At 37.1% G+C, this 10,466-nt stretch overlaps 2 protein-coding genes across 5 annotated transcripts in view; both read right to left on the bottom strand.

The window, feature by feature from the left end:
- LOC111460202 (syntaxin-61-like) overlaps nt 1-2,002 on the bottom strand; it is a 4,142-nt gene extending 2,140 nt beyond the window's left edge. For 2 of the 3 annotated variants that reach the window (XM_023103340.1, XM_023103342.1), the window contains exons 1-4: nt 1,916-2,002; nt 1,486-1,545; nt 362-475; nt 75-188 (exon numbers count right to left, since the gene is read on the bottom strand). In XM_023103340.1, the coding sequence (XP_022959108.1) occupies nt 75-188; nt 362-475; nt 1,486-1,539 (282 nt within the window). In that variant the 5' untranslated portion in view covers nt 1,540-1,545; nt 1,916-2,002. Of the gene's footprint in view, nt 1-74; nt 189-361; nt 476-1,485; nt 1,546-1,633; nt 1,741-1,915 lie in introns of those variants that run through there. The other variant, XM_023103341.1, reaches the window with a different exon arrangement.
- Nucleotides 1,683-10,122, bottom strand: LOC111460201 (cysteine-rich repeat secretory protein 15-like). 2 transcript variants are annotated; one of them, XM_023103338.1, is made up of 3 exons: nt 9,263-10,122; nt 1,916-2,023; nt 1,683-1,807 (listed from the first exon to the last, which is right to left on the bottom strand). In XM_023103338.1, the coding sequence occupies exons 1-3, from the start codon at nt 10,035-10,037 to the stop codon at nt 1,797-1,799; spliced, it is 894 nt and encodes a 297-aa protein (XP_022959106.1). In that variant the 5' UTR covers nt 10,038-10,122; the 3' UTR covers nt 1,683-1,796. The 2 variants fall into 2 exon arrangements, with proteins under 2 accessions (XP_022959106.1, XP_022959107.1); XM_023103339.1 differs by lacking the exons at nt 1,683-1,807; nt 1,916-2,023 and adding exons at nt 7,161-7,469; nt 7,575-7,682 and having other exon boundaries at nt 9,299-10,116.
- Between the last annotated feature and the right edge of the window lie 344 nt (nt 10,123-10,466).

The following is a 10,466-nucleotide window of genomic DNA, read 5'->3' as shown; positions in this document are numbered from 1 at the left end:
AAAAAAAAAAAAAAAAAAAAAAAAAAAAAAAAAAAAAAAAAAAAAAAAAAAAAAAAAGGCCAGACAAGTGATACCTGCATCCTAGCTGTACTCGTCCACCTCCTTCGTTTCTCAAGTTCAGCATGATCAATGCCATACCAAGAAGGATCTCTAGCTGCCACAGCAATAGCTTTGTCCAATTCGTCCACCTTCCTATCAAGAAAGCAGACTTTCAGAGAAAGCTTATGTCACTAGACAAAATTAGAAGCACCAGTAGCAACATATTGAATCATGCTTAGTCACACATTGAAGCCCCAGAACAAATTAAGTTGCACAACAGATAAAAGAAGCAGACAACATGGTTTAGATTTTGAGAACTTACCTGCCATTCAATACTCTCACAGGAAGCGAGCAACTCTTTTGTTTGTTGTGCTCTCTCTCCTGGATCAGAAGATATCCTTTCCCATTGGTGAAAGCTGGATTGCACTTTATCAATCTGATAGAGATAAAAAAAAAATCACATTATAAAAAATACACATGTAGCCAAAAAAAGTGGTAGAAAACCAACATTGACTTCAAAAACAACATGTAATTCACAAATAAATTATTTGCGACCAAAAATAATTACTAAAGAAGCAAAGGTCTGAAAGATCAAATCGTCTGTTCGAGCACCAATGTAAATCAACACTTTATGGATGTCAGAACCAAGTCAGAGAACTTCCAACATTAGCTTTTTCTTTTAGGATTTCATAATTTGGAGACAAGAAACTGGATCATGCAGAGCTGTCAATACTTTTTTTTTGAGGAATTCATAATACTTTCATCTGGAACTAGTAATAATCATTCATCAATATTCGATCTAGAAATGTAGAACAGGCTTAACAATGAGGCATTCGATTGTTTTCTAGAATAAGACATAATCAGACCTTCAAACAATATCCTTCATGTAGTCTACCGTAACTTATGCCTGTTCAAAGAATGCTGGGTATTGGGATGCCATGTTCGTCTACTCACACAGAATATTCGTGTTGACAGAAATACTAGATACAAATGACAGGATATATTTTTGGAGATAAGAAAAATCTCATCAGTATCTGCAAGATGTCAGCAAGTGAAAGGAGAAGGTTCCATTTACAGCAATCATATTTGTTCTCTACCGAAATATTCCAAACACTGACAGTTGCTACAAGCGTTGTGATTTAATGTGCATTCCAGTCTCCACATTGTTTGGTAGTTCTAGTTATATTTGTATTTTGACATTTTTGTATGAGAATTTTCATCATGTCTCGTTTGTTGATTTTGCAGCAAGCGAATATAGCTTCGAACTTTATCACTATTTCCACTCTCCAATCTCCCTGTTCTAATTCATACTCTTTTTCTTTTAACAACCAAATCAATATTGCAGAAAAAAAAGAACATACTTCAAAGGAGCTTGATTTAAATAAGTCGGTGAGCATAATTCAAGCGCAGTAGGTAATCATAACAGGATGCAAGCAACCAACTTACAGATTCTTGAATCTCGTCTTTTACAACATAGAACGGATCTTGAGCCGATGGCATGTTCAACTGCAATAAATAATAGCTAACAAAATGACTTCCAGAAATCAATACTCCGTTCACAGTCAACAGAATGAAAGAATAACCGAACTCACACCCTCAAAACAGCTTAGTTTCACTCTCGATAGCGCATAAAATAGAATTTACGCGCGCGAATTTGTTTCGCTCCAATTCAAACAAAAAATTAGCAGAAAAAAAAACTCCATTGCATGCTGAGATCATCAATTGGAAATTAGTAGAAAAAAATCCCCTCCCGATCACTACGCCAGATCTAGAATTGGAGCTTATCGATTAATGCAAAACAAAGACGAACCAGGAAGGAGAAAGTGATCGAGAATCGGCGTTCTGAAAGTGATAACGAGAAAGAGAAGAGGCAAACCTGAGAATGAGGGCGGTGGAGAGTGTAGATCTGATGAAGAAATTGCTGAATGCTTGCTGGTGAAGGGAGAGCGCAACAACCTGTGGAGAGGATTCGAAGAGAGAGAAACTCTGCTCCTCGTTTCTCTCCAAATCTAAATACTTCTCCAATTTCATTATTTTTCTAATTTTTTTTTATTTTTAAATTTAAGTTCTATTCATAGTGATTAATAAATAATTTCAATACTTTCTTAAATTGCGAAGTTTTATTATTTAATGAGTGAGATAATTTTATATGTTTGAATATAAAACTTAAATATTTGGACAATAAATAATTTAATAGGTCAATTGTTATGTTTATATTCAAAGGTTTAAGAAAATGTTATTTAAATGACTTTTTTTTTTTAAATATCATTTAAATGGTTTTTTTATTGGGTGAAAAACTAAGTATTCATTAGAAATATATATAAAAGATATATATACTTCAAAGCACAGTGAAGCGGGCGGGAACTGAGCTTATACTTCTCTGAACATGGCGGCAACGACGGCAACAGCCCCAAGAAGGACGAGTTCGACGGAATGACAACATACGACGATGATAACGAGCACGAATCCAAGGAGAGGTAATCCATAAGTACTTCCTTCAAGAATGGAAGCTTGTTAAGTCCATTCTCGACTACATCGTTTCAAATGAACGCGTCTCCGGCATCTCATCCGTCCACAAGATCCGATCCATCGTAATCTTTTCCGAAACTCTTTTTCCATTTTGTTTCAAGATCGCATATCTCATTTGTGGATTGGAAATTTTTAGTGATTTGGTGCCTGTTTAGCTCATAGCTCTGGTCTAATTAACTTTCATTTTGTTAACTAGACTATTTATTTGATTAAGGTGAAAGTTGTGACTAATTAGTTCATGGAAGTTAAAAGGCCAGTTGCTTTTGAGTTCGTAATTTATTACGTCTGTGGAGATTACGAGATCTACGGAAATGAGAATAAAATCATTGGTTTATTCGGGATATTTCAAAGTTTGGGTAATGTTGATTGAAAAACAGCTGCAATCTAGTCAGCGAGATGGATAGGGTTTCTAGTAGAGATGTGTACTGGCCTCCTTGTTTTCTCTCTGAAGTGTTTCCTTCATTACATCTGTGAAGAGGAAGACATGGTGTTTGAGATGATATGAATTTAATGGCATGGCGGTAGGCTGGTGGCCAAGATGGCTATGGTGGGGGTCCTAATGGTATTTATGCCGCTGGTGAAGGTGGTTCTGTTTCAGGAATCAAGATTCTGGGAGCTGAACCAATTTTCTGAAATATTTCCTTGCTGTTTTATTCTGATGAAGGGTTAAACTTCCTGGCAGGCATTACATTATGATATTCGAAGAGGTCCACCTAGTGTTGGATCTCATGAACGTGATGAAATTTTCTGAAATATTTCCTTGCTGTTGCATACGTTTGTGTTGAGCATTTGGCCGTGCCTACCATCGCACAGACATGAGAGAGATTTTGAAGCAACTTGCTCCACGTCTTCTCACAGTTGCTTGTTATGATCGTGAGGTATTAAACTGTGAACTTATTAATTTTAATTTTTGACCACTACTAACTGTGGAATTATTGTTTCTATACGTTCGTTCTTATTAATTTTAATTTTAAAACGCGTTTGCTAGGGAGAAGTTTCCACACCCTTACAAAGAATGCTTCGTTCCCCTTTTCAACCGATGTGAGATCTCACAATCCACCCCTAGGGGCCTAATGTCCTCGCTGACACACCTCCCAGTGTCTGGTTCTGATACCATTTGTAACGGCTCAAGTCTACTGCTAACCGATATGGTTCTTTTTGGGCTTTCTCTTTTGGACTTCTCCTCAAGATTTTAAAACTGTGTCCGCTAGGGAAAGGTTTCACACCCCCACCTTTTCAAGTCAAAGGAAAATGTTAGAAAACAAGGGAATAATCCACATGGCATTGATAGAGTGAATATTGCTGACTATTTTTCACTTGCGTCTCGAGTAACTTAATATCTGAAAGTTTCTGTGTGTATAGCTCGATACGAGGGGTGTCTCCTTCCATTTATTGATAAACTACTGTGCAACAAAATATGTTATTAGGTATTCTTTAATTTTTCCAACATACTGTTTTTTTTCTTTTCTTTCTAATGAAATTTCAGTCTCTTATCCATTGAAAAAAATGAGTTGACATTTTAAACTTTATTTTATAGATGTTTCTCTTTGTAAATTTTTTGTTCCTGCTCATGCGCTCTATTAATATTAAACTTTTGGTGCATTATGATCCTTAAGTTCGTCTGTAGCTTTGGCACATGACAATATATAGAATTCTGATATTCTGTTCTGTTATGTTAGTGAGGATCTGGTAAAACCGTAAAAGAACATAGGATTTAGAAAATGTTTAATTTCTTTAATTGCCTTTGTTCAAGAATTGTACTAGGCATTACCTGATAGGTGTTGATTAACATATAATGTGCTTGTGCAAATTTTGAAGTTGATGGATTGAGAAATTTTTTGAAAGAAGATTAATTCCATTTTGGCTGTTCTTTCCCTAGTCATAATACTTTTGCTCATTCTTGATTTCGTTGATGTTTTAACCAGAAGGTCTTTGATTTTTCTACACTCGATGGTTTGAAGTTGGGATCATAGTTGTCTATACACAATTCATTTTTTAGGATATTGGCACTTATAAGTTTTAGAATTGAGGGATATTTCCCACTCTTCAACCCTTGTGATTGATAAGCATCGCAGACAGAATTTTATTGTCAAATGTGTTTGCAATCGTTACTCATAAAATGAGAAGCTCATTTTCTCTTTAGCAGTAAACCCTGTGACGTGTTTTCTCAGTTTTGTTGGGTTATTTTAATGGCTTATTACTCATGGTCTGTATGTTTCAGGATAAAGGCTTGAGAGAACTTGCTGCAGACGTCCTTTCAGCACCTGTAAAATGTAACGGCTCAAGTCCACCGCTAGCTGATATTGTTCTTTTTGGACTTCCGGTCTTTCCCTCTGTTGGATGATGAAAGTCCCACGTCGGCTAATTTAGGGAATGATCATGGATTTATAATCAAAGAATACACTCTCCATTGGGGTGAGGCCTTTTTGGGAAGCCCAAAGCAAAGGCATGAGAGCTTATGCTCAAAGTGGACAATATCATACCATCGTGGAGAGTCGTGTTCAACTAACACCCTCAAGATTTTTAAAACGCTTCTGGTATGGAGAGGTTTCTACACCCTTATAAAAAAGGTTTGATTCTCCTCGAATGCTGAAAATTTTGCCAGCTATGCTATAGAGAAGTTAATTTGTTACACTCTCTCATCTGATTTGTGCATGCGCTATGGTGCAACGTTGGCAGTGGGTGAAGTTGTTTTATCATTACATCAACGTGGACATATTCTTTCCTCTGGTTCGTACAATTCTTCCCTCCCTTGCTAAACAAATTATTTCATGTTAAAGCTTTATACCTTGAATCAAATGCATAGCTTTATTTTTTGGCCACTCTATCCACTCTTCCCTCTAAAATTTGATTTTTCCCATCCATGTAAACACTAGCTGAAATTAACTTATCCAATTGCATCTTCTATTCTATAGTTCCCCATTTAAGATATAACTGGTCAGTTCAAGTGTTCCAAGTTCATAACTATTGTTGACAATTTCCAACTACTCGAAAGTTGTGTAGCTGGGCGTGTTGGAGGATTTAGAGAGGGATTTTTGGAGAAGTTCAAAAGTTTTGTACACTTCATGCTTCCCTTGTGTTCATAATACGAAGTTATAATGCGACTTCATTTTTCTTTTTAACACAAACAATTGGAGCTCTTTCATAATTCGTTTTTGGTGGCTCCTTTATGTGATCTTGGCCAATGTTTTTGTGGTCACCTTTTGCACTCTTCTTTCTCTTAATGAAATCTGGGTTACATTGAATGAAAAATTATGTCCAACTGTTGTTTTCAGATATACATAAACGTGTTGCTGGCATTGTTCCTGCCATCGTTCCTGCCATTGAAACGGCACGGCTATATCGTTGAAAGGGTGGAGAGATAGTGCATGCAGCTGGCTCTCGTTTCATTCGGTGTATTTCTCTATCTCATTTGCCATTGCCGGAAGAGACAAAGCGAACGTTGCTTGATGCTCTTAATGAGAATTTGAGACATCCTAATTAACAGGTTCTGGTTTATAGTCTGCGAAATGCTTGCTCATTTTTACATATCTCTGATTATTCAGTGAACTGTTTATTTGAGACATCCTAATTAACAGATTCAGGTGATTGGTTTATAGTCGCGAAATGCTTGCTCATTTCTACATATCTCTGATTATTCAGTGAACTGTTTATTTGATTGGTTGAGAATTGTTTGAGGGGAGTCATATGAGCTAATTTAGGAGATGATCATGAGTTTATAGGTTAGGAATACATCTCCATTGGCATCAGACCTTTTGGAGAAACCAAAAACAAAACTGCGAGAGCTTAGGCTCAAAGTGGCAATAGTGTACTATTGTGGAGAGTCGTGGTTCCTAACATGGTATCAGAGTCATGCCCTTAACTTAGTCATGCCAACATAATCCTCAAGTGTCGAACAAGGGTGTACTTTGTTCAATGACTCCAAAGAAGGAGTCGAACCTCGATTAAGGGGAGGTTGTTCGAGGGCTCCATAAGCCTTGGGAGAGTCTCTATAGGCTCTATAGTGTACTTTGTTCGAGAAGAACAAGGGTGTACTTTGTTCAAGGACTCCAGAGAAGGAGTCGAACCTCGATTAAGGGGAGGTTGTTTGAGGGCTCCATAGGCCATGGGAGAGTCTCTATAGGCTTTATAGTGTACTTTGTTCGAGAAGAGGATTACTGGGAGGGAGTAAGGAATACATCTATATTGTTATGAGGCCTTTTGAGAAGCCCAAAGCAAAATCATAAGAGCTCGTCTAGTTATGATACCGTCTGTAACAGTTTAAATCTACAACTAACAGAAATTGTTTGTTTTAGTCCGTTACGTAATGTCGTCAGTCTCACAATTTTAAAACGCGTCTACTAAGGAGAATTTTCCATCCTCTTATAAGAAATGTTTCGTTTTTCTCTCCAACTGATATGGGATCTTATCGTTATAGGTTGCGAGAGGACTTATTTCATTGTTATATCATCAAGGGCTTAACTGGACAATTTTAAAAGTCCCAAATTTGAAAGTTTAGGTGAATTATTATAATCTCTCTCACGTTTGTTCCATAAGATTAATAAATCAACCTAATAAATGGGTAGGTTGGGTTTTTGGTGAGGAACACGAAGAGATCAAAGGGAATCAACAGCCCTTTTCAAGTTGATGACATTTAGAGAGTGGCACTTAACACTAGAAGATATCTCCCACTTGCAATTTTTTCTTTCAATTCATCATATAATATGAATATTTTCAAAATTGAGGCCCCAAAAAGCAAAATGACCCAATCCCAAAAGAAAGGGTATGTTGAAGATAAGAGTGCCCTCACAATAATATTTTTTAATAAACATTTTTGGTGGGAAACTTCCATCTCTCTCCATGATATATATTCTCCATTAAAGCAAAAACAGCACAAATCTCTCCCTTCTCCTCTCAGCTTTCTGCATTTCACAGAGAATCATAACTTGTAAACAAAACAAAAAAATTAAATTATTTGCAAACATGACATGAACTAGAAGAGAGGCAAAGCTTTGATTTTTATTTACCCATGGCTCTTCTGCAAACTGAGAGGAGAACAACAAGGATGGCGAGACCGGCAACGACACCGATGATGATCGCGATGGTCTTTCCCGCTTGGTCGTCGCTCGACGAAACTGGAATGAGAATTTATAGTTTTGTGAAGGAATGTTTTTTTTTAAACTTGAGCTAAAGAGGCTGCATCTTATGTATATACAACACAAAGCAAATAAAATGTGGCCCTTTCTTTTTGAACTTTATGGCTTAGGAAAAGTTTCCCACTAAAACTCAGTGTCTAAAAGCAAGATCAAGATATGTTTGGGTTTTTAGAGGGCGGGAAAGAAAATTTCGAACACATGGGTTCGGTAGCGTTTTCATTTCTTTGTTTGTTTTTAAAAGACACGGGTTTTTTTTAATGAATAATTCTTATTTAGTCTGATCGTTTTCACTACTTTTATCTATAGTTTCTTGGGTTTGATATCTCCTTTTTGCAGACATATTTTCAAATACAAAATTTTTTATTTTCTAAATTTGACCTCGAATTCAACCGATTTAAAAATTGAGATAACAAAAACGAAGAAAGAAAAAAACATCATTTGATGGGCCCAAAATTTCACTTCAATGGAACCCTTTTTTGGGGAGTAAGTGGGAGCTTTTTGGAGCCAAAATATGGAGAATATCATTGGAACAAAATTGGGTAAAACACTATTTTCAATACCAACCCAATAATTTTGTTTCGATTTGGAAAAGGGCCTTAGAAAAATGCAATCTTTAAGATAGCTTTATTGTGAAAGGAACATAAAGAAGAACAAAAGGTAGAGGTAGCAGGAATAAGTAGGGGATAGCACCAATGGAAAAAACAATGCCTAAAAAGAACACAAATTAAAGTGGAATGCTTTAAATCTTTTTTTTTTCTTTTTATTAAAAGAATTACTTGTTGACCCATTTTACATCTTCCCCAAATGAAATGAGAGGACTTCAAATTTATTCGCATAACAATTTTATTTAAAATTTTGAAGTAGTTAAGTCACGATCAAACAACATGTCACACTAAAGTGATAGTAATACGTTTGGTATAAAAACGTACCTAATTTTGTATCGTATGTGGGTTTTTCTTAAAATAACCGAACTCGGGCATTAGGCATAGGCTCGACTTTTAGGTTATGCAAACGTAACCGATGAGTCGAGAACACCCTTGAGAAAACGACCCACAACTAGTTTATGAAAACTTGTAAACATTGTCCGTTTTAGTCTGTTACGTATAGTCGTTAGCCTCACGGTTTTAAAACGCGTCTTCTAGGAAAAGATTTCCACACCCTTATAAGGAATGCTTTGTTCTTCTTTCCAACTGATGTGGGATCTCACAATCCGCTGCCCTTAGGGGGCCAGCATCCTCACTGATACATCACCTGGTGTCTGGCTCTGATACCATTTGTAACGGTTCAAGCCCACCGCTAGTCGATATTGTATGTTTTAGCTCGTTACGTATTGATATTAGCCTCACGGTTTTAAAACGCGTCTTGCTAGGGAGAGGCTTCTACACCCTTGTAAGGACTATTTTATTCTCCTCTCCAACCAATGTGAAATCTCACCATCTACTCCTCTTAGGGGCCAGTGACCTCGCTTAGCAGATATTATCCGTTTTAGCCTCGAGGTTTCCACACCCTTATAATGAATGTTTCGTTGTCCTCTTCAACCAACCGACGTTGGATCTCACAAAATAATGAACTAGTTTTTGGAAAGCAAGGCTTACCAGAAGAATTGGGGTAGAAGCCAGATGCCCAATAGCGAGCATAACACTGTCCCAAAAAGACATCAGCAGCAGCAGCTGATCCACACAAGCTCTTCAACTTTCCAACAGCATCAGCAAGGCAAGAAGAACAATCTTGTGAACTCAAATCTCCCAAACACTGAGCATACCCTTGCACCAACCCTGAACTACTAACCCTAAATCCATTCCCCGCCCCGACCTGCATATCACCAAGCACATCGTCCCGCCTTCGAAAGAACTCGACATCATTACTCGAGCTCGAGCTACACTTCTTGAACCTCACACTAGTGTCCAACTTCCCCAAGAAATCCAAGTGCTCGTATCTCACATAACACCCCTCCAATTGTAGGGATGCCCCATAAGAATAAGGGCATGCCAAGTGAACTTGGTTCACTCCATTCTGTATACACTTAGAGCAATCAGCCATGGCCATGTCCCCTCTACACTGATAGAGCCCAAAAATGGCTCCCTCAGGCTGGGTCGAGGAGTCATTGCCAATGGCATAGCCATTGTAGTTCATTTGGGAAGATGAGGACACCATTGATGATAGCAAAGAGTTGAAATTTGATTCAAATAGGGAATTTTGTTGGTATTTCTCATTAGAACAGCCTGCATAGATGAAGAGATGGGCTCTTATGGGGAACCCATAAAGGAACCAACTTTTCAAACAACAAGAGAAGAAGAGAAGGAAGAGAGGTAATTCAAGGTTTCTTCTCCTCATTACTATCAATTCCTCTCAATGTTTGTTTACTCAAAACTCTTCTCTTTGAAGCCTTTGTTTTTGGTGTTTTCTTTTGCCTTTTTTAATGCTTCCTTTTCAATTCCCCACAAACAAAACAACCCATTTTCTGTTTTTTTTAAACAATTGACTTTAAGGGAAGGAATCTTTTACCATCCATATCATCCTTTCAATACCCTCTTCTTAAATTTAAAACGGTACACGATCCAAACTACTTACCCGTTCGACTTGGTTCAATTCAACGCTCGATTTTAGTTTGGTTCAGCCCAATTTTCACTCTGGTTTAGTGGTTCATCGCATTCTAAGTTGAAATCGAGATATGAGTAATAGAATATATATATACGTAAGATCACACGTTCATTGAAAAGGGGTACGAAACATTCTTTATAAAGAGGGTAAAGGAACACATAA

The sequence above is a fragment of the Cucurbita moschata genome, unplaced genomic scaffold (genome assembly GCF_002738365.1).
Source record: "Cucurbita moschata cultivar Rifu unplaced genomic scaffold, Cmos_1.0 Cmo_Scf00023, whole genome shotgun sequence".
Lineage (NCBI taxonomy): Eukaryota > Viridiplantae > Streptophyta > Magnoliopsida > Cucurbitales > Cucurbitaceae > Cucurbita > Cucurbita moschata.
Note: the sequence above shows the minus strand (reverse complement) of the source record. Positions and strands in the feature narration are given on the sequence as shown.